Source organism: Candoia aspera, chromosome 2, assembly GCF_035149785.1.
Source record: "Candoia aspera isolate rCanAsp1 chromosome 2, rCanAsp1.hap2, whole genome shotgun sequence".
NCBI lineage: Eukaryota > Metazoa > Chordata > Lepidosauria > Squamata > Boidae > Candoia > Candoia aspera.
The window spans coordinates 214989124-215007795 of NC_086154.1; the positions used below are offsets into that span (position 1 = coordinate 214989124).

An 18672-nucleotide genomic window follows, 5' to 3' on the forward strand; every position below is an offset into this window, starting at 1 on the left:
GCAGACCATCAGAAGCCGTTAGGAGCACCTAGGATTGTAAACTTGGGAAGATTCTATGAGGGGAGGGATCTCATTTGCACCAAGGGTTTTTAGTTTGCATTTGGCACGCTTTTATCATCCTCAGCTTTCTCTGTGATCCTGCATACTATTCTTTAATAAATCAGATATCTTTGAATTCCTGCTCATGAGTCTGATAGTGTTTCAGAATAGGCACTCATTACATAAGGTAAAACAGCATTCTTGAAGATACTATATGTTTCCAGCTCACAATAGTTTTTTAAACATTTTAAAATTTAAAGAGCTAGCATACCTGTTTTTGAAAGAGGATAACTGATGTTAAATAAGTCTTCCAGATATGAAAAGATTGGTCCTGTGATATTTAAAGCATAATTAGCAAATCCCCTTTGAACTGCATCCTTCCGAGCCCAAATGCGTATCTATTAGAAAGCACAGGAATATTATTTCAGACAGCTAGTAAGAACCAAGTCCATAATTAGCTCATTTTCACCTTAGGGTATCTGTCTCTTGTACTGTACTTGTAACTCATAGTACCTTTTAGTTTTATAAAAACTAAAAGAAAACAACACATGTGCAAAGTTTTAAAACTGTTGTTTAGAAGGGCCTTGAAGACCTTTACCCAGGCCTTTGGTGAGGGAGAGTAAAGAGAGAGGGAGAAAGCAGTCTTGCAGGTGTACAGGTCTCAAACCATGTAGGGCGGTAAAGATGACAAGTTCTGTGCTGCTTGAATTGCACAGGAAATCAAATGACAACCAATGTGGGGGTGGTCTTACTCAGTGAAACCAAGAGGCATCTCTAATTAACTACTCAAGCTGTTGCATTTGGACCAGCTGTAGCTTCTGGCTGGTTCTTCAAGGGCAGTCCCAAGTACACCAAATTGCAGTAGTCTAATTGAACTGTGACTAAGGCATGAGTAACTTTATTTACTGAATGAACTACAAGAAGGTGGGTTCAGACAACACTATGAGCCATAAACACCTTTTACAAATGGTTGGGATACAATACAAAGTCCTTCATGGTATAGGACCAGCTATCTGGATTGTTTACTCCAACTGTTTTTCCCATCAGGTATACTCAAGTAGAGTAGGTGCACACTAGGTCCTGTTGATTAAACTGTGTTATCTTACAGGACCCAGGAAGTGCACTTTCTCTGTTGAAGTGCTACCGTCCAGAATGATATCCTCTCAGAGATTCGTGTGGCTTCACCCTTATGACATTTAGAAAATTGTTAAAAACCTTATTGTTCTCCCAGGCCTTGGGGATGGGGCAGTTGTGGAGCCCCCCTTAGTTATGTTTGCCCTATGGTTGCCTGGATTGATGTCCCAGTCAGCCAGGATCTCTCTTTATTTCTATTTATATTGTTTTATCTGTAAGCTCCCCAGAGTCACCAAGGAGCTGGGTGGCCTTGAAACTTGGATAAATAAATAAATATCAAACAAACTAAATGTTAGTTTAACCCAAAGTATGAGTCCAGTTCAAGCCTATGTAAAAATTAAGCATGTATCCAACCATATTTAAACAGGCAAAACATCCAAGGGAAGCGGGGGGGGGGGAGCATCACAGTTTTTTCCCTTAACTTCCATGCCCTTACCTCTTTCACTGCTGCACTGAAGTTTAGCCATTTTTTTTTGTAATTGTCCTTATCTACTGTGTTCAACTTTAATCTGCATTGTTAAAAAAAAAATTTCTTTGGCACAGTGAGTAACTTAAGTTTAAAAGTTTAGTTGGAAGGTGTTGTGAGATATCATATTTGTTTCCATCTTATGGTGGGACACCATTTGGTAATGTGCTTAGGGCATCTGTTGGCCTTAATCCAGCCCTGAGGCTGGACAAACAAGGGTGAACCCTTTTGATGTTATGTCACCAGGCCTGGGGGTCCCAGGGAACCTGAGATCTCTCTAGATGGCTACACTACTGAGGTGGAGGTGCTCATTCTCTCTCTGCCTTGGATTTGTATGTATTTTAGTTTCAATTAATCTCTATTTTTTAATGTTGACTTTTTATATTTTTAATTGCTTGTTTATTGTTTTTATCTGATTATTGTATGCCGCCCAGAGTCACTTCTCGTGAGATGGGCCACTATATAAAATTGATAGATAAATAAATAAATAAATAAAATATTCAGAATTCTATCACTCAGGTGAGACTTTTGTGGGCACCAAAGTAATTGCTGCAAATAAAGATGAACCTAGAGGCTGGTGCTTTGCTTTACCACTGCCTATTTGGGTTTTATATAAAGGGGAGATATCAGAGGGTACGTTATACATACATTACATATTACATATACATTAGTGTATATATATTACATATACAGTATATGGTATATCATAAAACTTGATCACAAATGCAAATACATACTGATAGGATAACATAACTTTAAGAGCTTTATTTACCTGATTGCCCCTTTCAGTTGTGGTGACATAATCAAACTTGCAAACTACAAAAGCAGTGATATACGTAGACATTTTCAGGGTTATTTCAAATGTTGTGATAGTCCAGTTAACTGGTGTAGTTTCATTCATCAAAACACTTGGTGCCTTCTCATTCATATCTTTGTACTCAGATACATCTATTTGAAAATAAAAAAGTAACCCAAATATATGTTAGCTTTTTTTTTTAATGCCTTCAAGTCAGTTTTTAACTGCCGGTGACTGCCTGGGCTAGTCCTTGCAATTTCTTGGCAAGGTTTTTCCGAAGTGTTTGCCATTGCCTCCTTCCCAGGCCTGAGAGAGAATGACTGTCCCAAAGTCACCCAGCTGGCTCTGTGTCTAAGGCAGGACTAGAAATCACAGTTGCCTGGTTTCTAGCCTGATGCCTTAACCACTACACCAAACTGGCTTTTGTGTTAGCTATACTTACAAAATATTTCTTACATAAATTAACTAAGTGTATAGTTGATGACTTTCCATATACTTCCTATTGCATATGGAGCAAGCAATCCATACCCCATGTCAGGCCCTCTTAGCACTATGTTTGTCTCCATCCCCAACAGTCCCAAAGATCATGGCTACCAAGCTTACCAGCAAAGAAGAGATTTTCAGCAGTTATGTTTGGGGGAGGGGGTTATGTTTTTAAAATGACGTCAGCCAAAATTGGTGGGCCAAGCCTGAAATACCTTAAAACTTCAGAAGCCCAATAAATGAGGTGCAACTACGAAAAAGTTGCCTGCTCCTGTCATATTGCATACTGATGGGGATGTTAGACACAGTATATTTGCTTCTGCTGATAATATATCAGCATTCTTTTTTTTTTAGAGCAGAGAAGATTTAATATTGAATCCTGCTCCTTTGGATAATTCATCACTCTGCTTAAACGCTACAGTTCCTATTCTTCTTTACAAACTCATTTCTCCAAGACAGTCAGTGTGGTGGAATGCTGAGGTGATGGCATTCCAATCCACCATCAGCCATGGAACTTCACTAGGTGACTCTGGATCAATCACTCTGTCTCAGCATAACCAACCTCATGGCTGATGTGGGATAACATGAAAGCAGACTCTCCCATCCCCATCTCCCATGCAAGCAACCTTCAGCTTCCTAAAGGAAAGAACAAACTTTCCTGGAATACATGGCTGATTGAAGCATCTGCAGAAGATGCAACTGAATTCAGAATCATATATGAAAGTCCTTCCTCTGTTGTAGATACCATGTAAATCTAGCTTTTATTTTCCACCAAAAGTATCCCAGGAATAAATATTGTTGTACTTTTAAGTTTATATTTCCAGTAGAGCAGCATGAAACACTTCTTTGTTAAGGGCAAGATCAAGTTGGAAGGATATCCAACTTCCCAACCTAGCACTACTTGATTATCAAGCTTCAGTGTTTATAGATGAACTCATTAAGGTAGAATTTGTTCCAGATGTGATTGCAGTTAAACACTTGGCAAGCAAAACACATGAAAATAAAGAAAAAATATCAGGACTGAACAAATATTTCAGCTTTCAGTGTGACAGCATTCATATTTTACACACCCAGATCATCTTATTATTCAACTATGGTATTATTGTTGCTACCACCTGGGTAACATAATACTGCCATCTTGTTTGGATTCAGAAGCTAAGCAGGGATGAGTTTGATTAGTAATTGGATGGGAGATGATCAGGAATTTCCATGGCTGTAGTCCAAACCCAGAAGTGGAAATAACATCACAGAAGAATGCAGTGACAACACTTCCCTGTTGCTTCTAAGAAAGCTACAAATATGTTCATGAAGCCAGCAGGAGCTGAGCTCACTTTCAAGGAAGACTTGATTTATATTAAATCTTTACTTACCCAAAGCTGGCATATTGGAAAGGGCAACATAGCTTGGATGGTGAACAATGCTGATATTAAAGGTAGCTTTCATTGCAGGTTCATCAAAGCATGGGTAAACACATCTTGCGGCTGTTGGTTGTAGCTGTGATGCAATTATCCACCTCATTAAGAATATAAATAGGATTCAGTTGAATTATTTTAATCCAGCCATGCAAGTGAAATCAGATACTTGCATAGATACTCTTAAGGTAGTGCTGCCCTAGTCCAACTCAATAGCAGATGAAGTTATGCACACACAGCCTTGAATCCTTGATGTCATCATAAAATGACACAATGGACACATAAACATCACATTATACAGGAAACCTACAGATTGCCATACATGTCTACTTGCTTCCAGCTTCCACTCAGAATAGACCACCAAAGCTGTCATCTATAACCAGGCTCTACACTACAATCACATTTGTTCTGACTCACTTAACAGATATACTCAATGATGGAATTAAACCAGACATTCAGTAGACTGAGTTACCCACCACTGAGTCCAATAGACAAATCAATTTTTGCAAGTATGGCAGGCCCATTCTTGCATACTAACACACAACCTCAAGCAGATTCTCATAAGCAACAACAACAGAAGGATGCCAGCATGGGAACCAGACACTGCAACAAACCCAGATGTCTACTTTGCCCCCACATCTATACCAACAGCATGATCACAGTCCCCAGCAACCACACACACAAGATTAGAGGTGCCTTAACATGCTCTTCTTTTTTGTCACCATGGACTAACATGGGTTTCCTCCTACAATCCCTGAAAATAAGTTACATGTATACTTAACAACTTCTGAGGTATAAAAGAAAGGAATATTAGATTATTGATTTAATGCATTTGTTCCCTGCCACAAACAATGCCTCTCTCAGAGTTACACACAGTACTCTCACAGTAGAAAACAAATTAAAAACATCCACAGTAAACTTAAAAACATAAAACAAAACTTTATAACAGTGAAATAAGAAAAACTAAATAAAACAAAAGATGGCCCTGAACTGGTTAAAACCTCTTTGGAACAGCTCCATTATCAACATCTTCCTGAATGCACTCTGGGATTTCATTCATTGATTTGATGAATGGTGGCCACTAGAGATAATTGTTCCTACATGATCCAATAGGTTGAATCAATTCAGGTTGGAGCAGGTGGTCCTCTATGTACAGTTCATAGGTCAAAACTATAAGCAAAACTATAGGTCAAAATTTTAAACAACTATAAACTAAAAACATAAGCTAATTGTAACTATTGCAGGGCCCACAATATATTGTAATATATTCCCATGATGGGAACCAGGTAAGGTTGCAACTTGTACATCAGCCAAAGGCCCTTCTATATAGGCTTCTACCTCTTATATCAGAAGCCATGAATCCAGAAGGACCCCCAGATCACAAACCTGTTCCTTCAGGGGTAGTGCCCACCTGCCCCTCTTCCTACCTGTCTAGAGGTAACACAGGACTTGATGGAGAGCTTTGATGGACAAACAGTCCATCTATCTTGGTAGGATTCAGCTTCAGCCTGCTCTGTCCCATGTTGGAGGTGGAAGCACACCAATCTTGCCACTTCAAGTATAATTTACCACCCAAATAAATGACCATGTTTCATATTAAATTTCATGCATCTACCACTAAAATCTTCAAAATTATGGGGCAAATATGGAAGGTGAAAAGGTGAAAATTCCCCTGTGCAAGCACCGAGTCTTGTCTGATCCTTTGGGGGGATGCTGCTTTCGCGATGTTTTCTTGACAGACTATAGCGGGGTGGTTTGCCACTGCCTTTCCCAGTCGCCACCTTCCCCAGCAAGCTGGGTACTCATTTTACCGACCTTGGAAGGATGGAAGGCTGAGTCGACCTGAGCCGGCTACCCAAGAATCCAGCTTCCGCTGGGATCGAACTCAGGTCGTGGGGAGAGTTTGGGTTGCAATACTGCCACCTACCACTCTGCCCTGCACACGAGGCTGTCATGGGGCAAATATACGCTCCATAATTTTGAAGACTTTAGTGATAGACATCATGAAACATTATACAACTAAAATCTCTGGGGAGCTGGGGAGTCATCATCCAGCTTGCTGACACATTGTATCATGCAGCGGACATGCAATTGTATCTGGCACTATGAGTGCTATTTTTCAAAGCACATTGGTTATCCTTGGCTTGAGAAAACAATATTCTAAAGAAATGAAGAGTTCTTCCTGGTTTCAGAAATGCTACTTTTTGTTAGGTAGATGGAAAGTTGAGGTGCGTTAAAGCGTATGGAGCCAGGGTAAATGTAGCTATTTGTTTTGTTTAGGTCAAAATCCTTACTTTTCAGTCTTAACTCCAATACAAAAAGTGGGAAAATGTACAGTTAAGAACAAAGATTGAAAAATGCATCCATAGACTTTTAAACATGCCCCTATTTTTCATTCTTGTTCTTACTTTCTCTTTAGTCATAAATGATACAGATATATACAGCTTTATGGATATAGATGTCATGGAAACTCGCCAAAGAAAGGAGCATAGCACCGAGGAGAAATTGCCAGCTCTTAATTCAAAGATCGCTGGGTGCTGCTTTCCAAGAAAGCGGAACCCCGAACAATAAAAAGGCAGAGATTCTTTGGGGTTGAGAGGCAGGAAATCTAAGGGATCTGATTCGTGAACAAGTTTCGGGGAAGAGAGATAGGTGCTAAACAAAGCAAAAAGTGTTTTTCTATTGTAAAACAAAAGCCGCGCCTTTTGCAACAAGCCAGCCGAGCTGAGGGTTCCATTGTTAAGGAGGATGGAGCGCTGAGATAAGAGGGCGCGCGCTTGACGCGCGTGGAATGCCTGCGGTTTCTCACCTTGCTAACAAAGCTTCCGCACCGGTTTTGCCTTGATAGGATTAAAGGGGCTTTTCGGGCAGCGAAAACACGATTGTTCTTGGGTCATGCAGCAGCCTGGGGCTGCTCCTATTTTACATAGGCAAGTGGGAGAGCAAGAGTGGCAGAGGGGAGGGGAGGGGAGGGGAGGGGGGCAGAGAGTTCGTGGCTTTATTTCTTTATTTTCCCATCACAAGAGATTCCATCCCTTCTGGCTCCTGGTGTAGCTCAAGCTTACCCAGTTTTAAATGTACCTTAATGGGCTGTCTGACAATTTCATATTTAGGAAGATGCTTGTATTTATCTGGAGTTCTCAAGCTTTGCATAGTAAAGCATGGCAGTTTCACTGATCAATTACAGTAGAAAGCATACAGGTCAGGGAACTATGTATCAGTTTACATGTCACACCACCAGGGCAATCGTGTTTCACATGGCCAAGCTCTCTTTAGAGCAGCTATACTGTCTGCAGAACATATGAGCCCAACCTATCATCGTTCACAGTTTCTCCTTGTCCAACGAAGGAAAGGGTGAGCCTGGTACAGCCTAGTGTTCTCCAGATATGTCAGATGACAATTCCAAGAAGAAAAACCAGCTGCACACAAGTTGGAGAGTGCCAGGTGGAGAACAGTGCAGTAGTTATTAGCATGTTTTAAAACTCCCTGCTATTTGGACAACAAATGTACTGTGAAGTAAGGAGTGAATTTGACCTTATGTCTCCCTTGCTCAGAAGTATGAAACATGTATTATCAAGGGCATTATAAAAAAGGAAAGCCAATTTATTTTAACTTCAACAAGTTTTCAAATAAAAAGAATGCTCGCCCTTCTGCAAATAAATAACAAACATCTTGACTTCACATTTGATGCATCTTGCAAAGTGTGGCTGTCCATTGCTCAATTCCCCAGCCAGCATATGTTTATATTAATAAATAAAGATATTAATATCTTTATTAATAACAGATCCATCCCAGCCTTAATTTGCCCGAATCGACCTTCCCCTTTCCTTTATAACATTCTATGGGAGATTATTTTGAAATGTTATCTGTGATGTTAGCAGCTTTACAAGTTTGTTTCCTCCAACCTTTGTTTTTGCATGGGATCCTTACAACAACAGAAAGTATTTTTACATTCCTTCCTCCTTTTTTAATAAAGCAATCTGGTTTATCAATTGCGAGAGTGATGTCTCTCTAAAGGAGCAGGGGTGCTGACTTCCCTGTCACATGCCTTATGCCACAGACCTACAGGCTACGGAATTTATTTCCTTTTTATCCACTTTATTTTTTTGTCTTTTTTGCTTTATTCTTCAGTAAGGGCATAGCCTGTGAATTCCCTACCTCTCTCACATGCCAGGGTTAAGTGGGAGGACACAGGTAATGGCATCCACCTGACTGAGAGGTGATGGCAGGAGAAATCACCAAGTGGCTGCATTAAGTTAGAAGGGTGGGGGCAGCAGGGTGCAAAAGGCAGAGGACCTCAGGGAAAAGAGAGCTGAGACATCCTCCTTTCATCCTGCTGGCACAGCCCTGCCACCACACAAGGGTAAGGGAGTCATCCATGCCTCTTTTATGTGTCCTTTCCATTGGAAATTTAGACATTTCAAACTGACAGTGCAAAAATTGCCCCAAGGCTACAATACTGGTGATCTTTGTGATGATATTCCACTATTTATCCAGAGAAGTGTTGACAGGATTCTAGTGAGTTAAAAAGCAAATTCAAACATGCCCATTTCTTTTTCTTTTCTTTAATAAGATTTGCCAAACAGCTCCCCAACCCACAATAAAATTGGATACTTCACAGCAGAAGCAACACAGCTGGCCTGGACCATATATGCAGGGTCTGGATGATCAAGTCGCACCACTGTCCTGTCCTGTGTCCTTTTCCCCAGGAAGGAGCAAGAAGTAGTCAGTAGTGCAGCTATGAAAGCCTTGGGCAACTCCAGGGAGTATTAGCTGATCACAGAAGTGTCACTTAATACCCTTTATTATTTAAAAACAGGTTAGAGCCTGGGTCAACTGGCTGGATGCATTGTCACAGAAATTCATTTCATTCTATTTTAGAGCAGAGCATCATTTTTCTTAAAGAAATGGGTATTTATCTCCGTGACGGTTATGGCATGGTGGCAGTAGTTAGAATGGCTCACTAGATGCACCCACCGCCGTCCCTTCCGGACAGGATTCAAGGCCGCTAGTTCTCACCCGCCCTATCACGACCTCCGTGGGCTCAGGGCCTAAACAAGCAGCATGCTCGGGAGCAGGACCTACCTGCTCTCGCCTTCGTCCTCGTAGGTGTTCAAGAAGAGCCCGGAGAAGTTCGGCTTCGACTGGATCTTCCCCTGGAAGGCGAGCCGCAGCTCATAGAGGGCGCCCGCGCTCAGGGTCTCCAGCAGCTCCAGCACCAGGTACTGGTTCGTAGGGGCCGCCCACAGCTCGGCCAGCGGGATGCTGCGGGTGCTGTTGGCGGGCGCGCCGTCCAGCGGGCCCCACACCGAGGCGCCCTGGTAAGTCAGGTCGGCGCTGTGCAGGAGCACCGTGGAGGTGGCTTCGCGGCACCGCACCGTGATATTCACCTGTCCCGAGTGCGTGCGGGGCTCGGGGAGGCCGGGCGCCAGGTGGGGCCAGAGCAGCAGCGAGTAGTGGATCGGCGTGACGTGCCGGGGCAAACGTGGCTGGTCCCACGGCCCCGAGAGCCGCGTTGTGGGCTCCGCGGTGGCGTTGTCCCAGGGCGTCGTCGGCGCGACCGGCCGCGACCGGCCGGATTCCGTCCGTTCCCGCGCGCAACGTCCGTAGAGGATCGCCAGCACCAGGAGCGCCAAAAGCAAGGCGGCCAGAAGCAGCGCCAGCGACAAGGCGGACTTCTTCCCCAGGTAGAAGCCCGAGCGCAACTTGGCGCTCATGTCGACGCCCGGCTCCTTCTCGCGGAAGAAAGCGAAGAGTCCGGCTGTGCCTGCAGACGCGGGGGGCGCAGTAAGAGCAGGAGCTGGAGGGGAGGGCGGATGGGCAGAGGTGGAGCACCTCTTTGGCGAGGCAGGAGGGAAGCGGGGCGGGCGCCGGCGCCGGCGCCTCAGGGCTTCTTTGGTAACTCGGGATAGAAGGCGCCGGCAGAGCCGGGCTCCCGAAACGGCCAGCCGAAAGGCTGCATCCCGCTTCAAGACGGAAATCCTCCCGAAGGATTCGTTCAGCACACTTGGCTAAGCGCTGAACGCCGCAGATCCTGGCGCATGCATGGTCCCATCCCAACTTGTCTCTAACATATGCTGGCTGGGGAATTCTGGGAGTTGAAGTCCGCACATCTTAAACTTGCCAAGGTAGAGAAACACTGGTTTAGAAGGCAGTCGCAGGCTCCTTAAAGTGGAAGGCGAAGTGGGTGGGGAAGAGCAGAGAACTTCCTTGACATGTCAGTTTGGTCTCTTCAAGGCAGAGAAAAAACTGTTAACTAAGGAACAGGGCTGTGACCAATGGCCAACTTGACTTTGCCATTGAAAGCGATGCACAAGACATTTTTGTCCACGAAGGCCTAAATCAGCTCTCCAGCATATACATATGCTTGTATAAGATAGCTTCTAGAAACAAACTTACCAGAACCCCTGCTTTAATGTAGGAATCATGGGGGTAGCAAGGGTAAAAATTCAAGAACATTGGGTAAAGAGAGTTTATTTAGAAGAGGCAATGTATTATAGATTGTAATTTCCTTTTTTCAAAAAAAGTGAATAATAATTGTTAGTGAAATTGAGGAAGCTATGAGATATGGCAGAGAACATGAGAATAATTGCCTCTATAATAGCTTTCTCCAACTTGGTGCCTGGTGGATTTCTGTTTCTATATTATGTAGCAGGCAGGGCCTTTGAGCCCTGGCTAGGGAATTAGGTCCTTTAAAAGCAAACAGACATTACCTGTGTCTTCCTTTCACCAATCCTTCTCCAAAGCAGTGTCCTCTTGTACTTCACCATGCATGCATACTGACCACACTCCATCTACATTGGACTGTTAAGGATTTTTTAACTTAAACTTTCAGAACTCTGCCATAACTCATAGCTCCCTTGTGTTCTGTTTTGGCTATCAACGTGACAGATAAAGGAATCAGTGGTGTGGGATTTCTCAAAAGTTTTTAATTGGGGATTTCTTTCTTTTCCTAAATTAGTTACATCTGATTTTATTTGCCTTATATTTATTAAATAAAATGGAGGAAAACTTATGCCAGCTAAGATAATACAAAAGTATCGCTATTTTTTCCTTTTACTTAATCAGACTGTAATAATTGATTTGGTAGAAACAAAATACATCAAGCTCATCAAACCAGCTCATCAAACCACCATACCATCAATCAGTGAAGTGATACTGTGCAACTAACACAGTTTCCCTAGCGGCTCATTCTAGTTGGGCACAGAATTCCCCCCTCTTTTTTGCACCCAATGGGGTAATGTGCTCCAAATTATCTCTTTTCAGTCTTACCACAAGGATTAGCAGTGGAACTATAGCCAAGGAAAGCTCATGGATATCCTTCTTGAGCAGCCCCCTCAGCCAATTCTGCAGGAAGCAAAGGATTGCTCCAACAAGGCAGTTTAAGTGTTATACTTGAATTCAAATTAGATTTTAATCAGAACTGAAGTATTTAAGAATAGCTTAATATTCATGTATGAGAATGAGAATTATTAGTTTGACTTAATTTACAAGCATGTTACTAAGTACTACAAATAGGATTTGCAAAGTATCTGCTGGCAAGTAGATAGAGTCTAGTGAATTTTTCAAGAAGTTTCTTGGAAGGAAAAGACTTTAAAAAATATTAATGTCCAAATACTTTGTGCTTTACCCCAAAATATGGCTGCTTGTCAAAACTGGCAAGTACTCTATTGTCCACATTCCAGGGCCTCTCTCTGGCAGAACATCCAACCTTAGTCATTCCTAATGCTTGCGATTAAGAACATAAAAAGGGCCTTGCTGCTCCAGGCTAAAGGCCAGTCTAGTCCAGCATTTAGTGTCACACAGGACAAATCAAAGGTGTCAGGAAGCTCACAAGTATAGATTGAAGGGTGATAATTCTCCCAAGCAGCTGGTATTTAAAGTATATTACATGACAGTAATTAAAACTAGTAACAATTGATAGCTCAATTCTTCATTAAGTTGTCCCCTTAAAATTTGTGGCCATCCTCATATCTGACCGCAGTGAGTTCCAAAGCTTATATGTTGTTAAATAAATACAGCCTTTTATCAATCCTGAATTCCACATATAGTTTTAAAGAGAGATCCCTACGAGAGGGAGTATAATTTCTGTCCAGCTTCCAATATACAGTACTGTGAGTTCATATATGTCTCCCCTTATCTGCCTTTGCTCCCAACTAAAATCTTTCCAGAAGTAGTAGCCTTTCCTAATAGGGGAGGTGTTTTAGTTCTCTCACGCTGGCTTTTACTGGTCTGTGGTGTAGTGACAGGAACTGTACACTGTATACCAAGTGCTGTCTCATCATAGAATTATTCTATTCCACTTCAGTATATTTGAAATTCCTTTTAATAAATATTTATTCCTAAAGCTCTCTCTTTGGTCTAGTAGTTAAGGTGCTGGGCTAGACCCAGGAAGCTTTGAGTTCTAGGCCTGCCTTAGGCATGAAAGCCAGCTGGGTGACTTTGGGCCAGTCACTCCCTCTCACCCCAACTCACCTCACAGGGTTGCTGTTGTGAGGAAAATAGGAGGAGGAAGGAGTATTAGGTATGTTCGCCACCTTGAGTTATTTATAAAAATAATAAAGGTGGAATAAAAATTAAATAATTATTATAAATGACTTTTTAGAAATAATTACATTAGAATTTGACACTACCAGAGATACATATTAATAAAAACTGTTATTTAGTCTCATATCAGCCATTTAAGACTAATTGTTAAATGACATGCAATGTCTTGAAAATGCCAAGAGTTTTGTTTTTCATTGTTTCTTGGCATGATTTTGTGCTCAGTTTGTACTAGTCATCTCAAATATTTTCTCCATTTCATTACAGTTGCTACAGTTAAAGATACAGATGCTTAAAACCAATCCATAATGCTGCTTAGTTTTGGCTTTTTTTTTTTAACAGTATATATATACCACTTGACTTCCAAATAGACTTTTAGCCTACTATATAGAACTAAGAGTCTATTTGGGACTCTGCATGATGAGAACACGTTCATATGTAAGAATTCTTCTGTGAGTCATATTGCTGTCATTACATATTTTTTTCAGCCTCCCATTTTCTATTTTTGCTCTAGAGCTCCAAAGTGAAAAACACTATTAAGTATTCAGTTCTAAATTTCCCTTTTAAAAGTCACAAAATGTAGGTCTCAGAATTATGTCTTTAAAGTGGAAAACTTTAAAAGATAAATTAAGGCAGGATTTAGAAATGGGTGAAGCAGTTTTAATTGAAATCAGCCTATGTAAACCTAACATGAATTTAATCGTTTGTGTAAGAGAGTGATGGAGGAGGAGATATTATAAACCAGGGGTCCCCAACCCCCGGGCTGCAGACCAGTACCAGTCCATGGCCTGTTAGGAACCGGGCCGCACAGCAGGAGGTGAGCAGTGGGCGAGCAAGCAAATTTACAGCCTGAATATTTACAGCCGCTCCCCATTGCTCGCATTACCACCTGAGCTCTGCCTCCTGTCAGAGAAAGCAAGCCCACTGGCTGCTATCTCCAAATGGCGTGAAGAAAAAAGAATAAAAGGTCGGGGAAAAGAGGAAGCGCTTAAATCATCCTGAAACTATCCCCCCCCCCCCCAGTCCGTGGAAAAATTGTCTTCCACGAAACCGGTCCCTGGTGCCAAAAAGGTTGGGAGCCACTGGAAGCAATACTGTGGGTAATTAGCATGGACAGCCCCAAAGGAAATGGCCTTTGTAATTCCAGCCTTAACCTTTTTATATACTTAATGGCAGCAGAATAGAGATGGAAAGTAGAATACCAGGTGATTCCTCCTCTCTTCTGCACCCTGAAAAAAAGAACAATTTGGTGGACAGGGATAATAGATCCAACAATTTTGGGAAAACAGAGCCCCCCACTTTTTTCCAGGAAGTGTGTGGTATTCCACAAGCCATTGCATCAGGAGAACACTGGCAAATTGTTACATCATCAGTTTCTTCCTCATTGGACAGGTAAGTAGAAGTAGGCACTGCTGGGCTAACAGAATCGAGAGGTGTTTGGGAGGTACATTTTGTGCTGCCAGGCACGGATAGTGAGTTGTGTAATGCTTTTTTGGTTATTCTTTGCCTTCTTTTTCTTGGAGGCTTAGATAAGAAATACAGGGCAACTGACAGACCCTACTGAAAAAGAAGGGCAAGGCACAGAAGGCCAAATTGGGAGACTTCAGTACCAAATGTCAAAGAGAAAAATACTGGCTTTTGGTATCTTGTTGCCATCTCAGCTCCCCAAAGTGATTCTGGGCAGGGGCACTTGGTCTTATCCAAGAATGGTACAAACATATCTACAGCTTATTGAGAATCATCTCTAGTGATCCAGAACCTGCCCATAACCTCAAAGTCTCTCCTCAACTGGCCTATCTCAGAGGTCTCCAAATTCATGGGACAAACGAAGAGCACTAAAGTAGTTGGGGATCTGGTTCCAGTGGAACTCTTGAAATTCAGTACAGAGTGGTAGATTCCTGTCCTAACATCCTTATTTAGCTGTATCAATCAGTCCCTGTCAATACATAAAGGGGAAGGCCATCAACAGGAGTTCCAATTTTTAAGAAAGGAGACATTAACTCCACCAGTTACCTGTACACTAAACATTTCTAGATAAAAGTTAATCTTTAACTAACGTAAGAGGCTGGCTGAGGAACAACAAAGCCAGACATTCAATACTTGTACAATGCATCATTTTGCACCATTTGGTGGGAAAATATTATCCATTTAAAGCAGTGTTTCTCAATCTCAGCAACTTTTAAGCTGTGTGGACTTCAACTCCCACAATTCTCCAACCAGTGATCAAATAAAAGCAAACGGGGGAAAAAAACTAACCTAGGTTTTCTAATTCTCTGTGCCCAGGTTTGCCTCTACATTTTTGTTTTCTTCTGACTAGAAGGCTGAAATTATGTATCACTGCTTCTCATATATTCTCATATTCCTGGACCAACAGGCCCTTCTCAGTCACCCACACCCTAGTCACCTCCCATTTGGACTATTGTAATGCGCTCTACACGGGGCTGACCTTGAAAAGTATCCGGAAGCTTCAAGTTGGTTCAAAATGCAGAGGCCCGCATAGTTTTGCGCAAGCCTAGACTTGCCCATGTGTCACCTCTTTTGAAGGAGCTGCATTGGTTGCCAATTTGCTTCCAGGTCCAATTCAAGTGCTGGTTATCACCTCTAAAGCCCTACCTGGCTTGGGGCCGGGTTATTTGCAGGGCCACCTTTCCCCAGCTACATCCACCCAGCCCACCAGAGCAAGGAGGCAGGGTATGTTGCAGGTCCCTTCAGCTAGGGAAGCGCATCTAGTGGGGCCAAGGAAAAGGGCCTTCTCCATGGTGGCTCCCTCCCTTTGGAACACCATTCCCCCAGATATAAGATTGGCCCCCTCCTTGCTCCTTTTCCATAAGGTCCTGAAGACATGGTTTTGTCAGCAGGCCTGGGGATCCCAGGCTGCTTCAGAGCCAATCAAGTGGCTGATATGAATGTGTTCGCTGCCGCCAGGGGGTGTCTATTGTGTTTTTATGGTTTTTAATTCTGTAAGTTGGCTGGAATCACCATGAGTTGGGCAGCTTATAAATCTGTTTAATAAATAAAATAAATACTGTGTTTTAAGGACAAATTTTCCTTCATTTAGGCTTGACCTCACTAAAACTCGTTTTGGTCATTTTCCACTCTCTCTCTCTCTCTTTCTCTCACAACTCATTTTGTGGTGACAGTTCTCCCTATAACATTCTTCCAATTCAAAAGACATTATTTGATCTTTCTACTTCGTAATTAAACAACTTTGCTTTGGAAATTCTTAAGATTTTTCCCTCTTTGCCATCCTGAACTAACAGCCTTAATTTCAAGACTTGAAATTTGGGCTTGCCTTATACTCTGAAAATAACCATGTTTTGTTCCTCAATATTCACAGAATCATTGAATGAATGAGGCAGAAGGGGCTTTATCAGTTATCTCATCCATCTTCTCAGCGCAGGAATCCCTATGATCCTAAACACGTAGCCATCCAGCTCCTGTTCTAGGATGGTTGTTCCTCTATTTAACACTTCTTACCTTCAGAACGTTATTTCTCTTTCTCAATCAGCATTTTTCTTTTAATTTCAATCTGTTGACCCTTGTCCTATCAACTATATCATAGAATAGGTCCACCTCACTTGCATGTGATGACCATTTAGTTATTTGTAGATCACACTTATGGGTCTCCCTCTGCCTCCTCTTTTACAAGCAAGTCGTGCTCAGGTGCATTCCTCATACATCTGCTTTCCAGACCCCAAACAAGTTCTAGTGTCTTAATGCATTAAAGAGTTGCAGACAGGTGTTATTTGAGTGCCCCTGTATGTTCCAAAGCACCTTTCTGCAACTGAATCCAAAGTGCTGTTCACCCTTAATTCTCGACTTGACTCCTGTTCTCGGGCTTCTGTTGTAGAAAAATGATGGCACAACAGGAAAAGACGTTCAAGCGCAGAACTGCCAGTATCAGAAATTTGGAATACAATGGCCACTTATATCATGAAAACATAGCACATTTATTTTATTTCTAGAAATTTAGTTTTGCAAAGTGGCGGAAGAGAACTATTTATGAACTGATACGAGGGGACAGATGAAGTATTCAGTTGGCAAGCCATGGCTGATTGGCTGACTATATTCAGCTACAGGCCAGAAAAGAACAGATTGGTGTGTGATTTGTTGTAAGTCTAGACTTGCAAATCTTCATTGTACCTGTGTTCATTGTATCCTAAGTTTAGCAAGCGAAGCTAAAAATAAACTGTATTTTTCATGCTATAACAGACTAGGCTGAAGCCAATACTGATTACTTATCTGTGTAAAGTAGATACCTGGCTTTTTACAAATGCATTCTGTACCGAAAAACCAAAGCTGGTGATGACTTACTGTCCCTTGAAAAAAAAATCTGTGCCTATTATTGTAATGAGTTTATTGTTTAATTTATTTCACATTATGCCTTTTTTCTGTTATATTTTATGGATGCAATCTGCTCTGAGAGCATTACGATGGTGGGTAGGCTTTAAATACTTACTCATATATCACAGAAATCCTACTAGCAATTTTACCAAAGCATGGATTACTGTTGTCAGAAATCCATTTATAAGACATTTAGATCAACAAAAGACTAATTCACAATTTGCTATTTAGAAATTACTATCGTAAATATGACGAATGGAGAAATTATCTATGTTGTTATACATACTTACCCATTTCACACATTGTGAATTTATACACAAACTGGAATAAGTGTGCCAAAATCCACATTTTTCAGAATATTGTGTTGAGCCTTGAAACTCAAAAACTACATACAAAAATGGGTACATCAAGGAAAAGTACACAGAAAAATGCATATATTAGGGAAAATGTATATGAACACACATATTAAGGAAAATCACTTGCAAGAAAATACACTAGGAAGACTATTTACAAGCATACGTATGTTAGGAAAAACAGGCATTTTTGACATAGGGCAAAATAGGCTAAAATGAGTTGGGAAAATGTGAAACTTGTTGAGGTTTTCCTACTAACAGATTAAGCTACTTTTATACCTAATCATTTGGCCAGGTGAAGGGGTTGCATTTGATTGTCTCCTCTCACGTGCTTCATGCAAAATAGCCTGGGGGGAGGACCTGCCCGGACTTGTTCTTCACTTCTTCTTTTTCTCTCTGCTGGAAATGTAGCTCAGCAAGGCTTGCTCCAAAAAGGGAGCTAGGTCCTTTAAATGTTTTGCTTTTGTTTTTGTTTTCTGTAAATAAATTATTTTTATAGAAATGCTTGGTGTGTGACTTTTTTGACCTCTCCTGGGCTAAAGGCTTTCCCAGCATCTGCAACAGGTTATGGGCCCAGTAAACAACGCAGTAAAACCCAGAGAAAAAAGAGAGGTCAGCTCCACACCTCGTGCACAATTTAAAGGCAGGTAGCAAAGACCTGTGAAGATTTTCTTTGGAGCCACCTGGAGATTTTCCAGCAACTGCCGGTCTGCAGGACTTAGAAGCTAGCTGAGGTGACTTGCAAAAGAAGGAAGAAGCAATGGCTACCTCCCAGCCCTCAGCGATGCCTCTGGAGCACCTATCAGAGACCAACTATTTGAATTGGGCCCTGAAGATGGAGATGTATCTTCGCAGAGAGAATCTTTGGCTGCAAATTGGTGAGCAAAGCCCCCAAAATCCCAGTGCTGAATGGCTGAGACAGGATGAGCGGGCTAGAGCCACCATTATCTTGGGAGTTGAGGACAATCAGCTAGTCCACGTGCGAGGCATGCAGTCTGCAAAGCAACTTTGGGACGCTTTGAGAGACTTATATGTAAAGGCAACAGCAGGGAGTAAAGTTACTCTGACGAAAAAGCTGTACAGAGCCTACCTTGCAGAAGG

At 41.9% G+C, this 18672-nt stretch overlaps 1 protein-coding gene across 1 annotated transcript in view; it reads right to left on the reverse strand.

Moving 5' to 3' along the window:
* LVRN (laeverin) overlaps nucleotides 1–10088 on the reverse strand; it is a 39042-nt gene extending 28954 nt beyond the window's left edge. The window contains exons 1-4 of the mRNA XM_063295311.1: nucleotides 9416–10088; nucleotides 4289–4431; nucleotides 2412–2587; nucleotides 311–437 (exon numbers count right to left, since the gene is read on the reverse strand). Of these exons, the coding sequence (XP_063151381.1) occupies nucleotides 311–437; nucleotides 2412–2587; nucleotides 4289–4431; nucleotides 9416–10047 (1078 nt within the window). The 5' untranslated portion in view covers nucleotides 10048–10088. The remainder of the gene's footprint in view (nucleotides 1–310; nucleotides 438–2411; nucleotides 2588–4288; nucleotides 4432–9415) is intronic.
* Between the last annotated feature and the right edge of the window lie 8584 nt (nucleotides 10089–18672).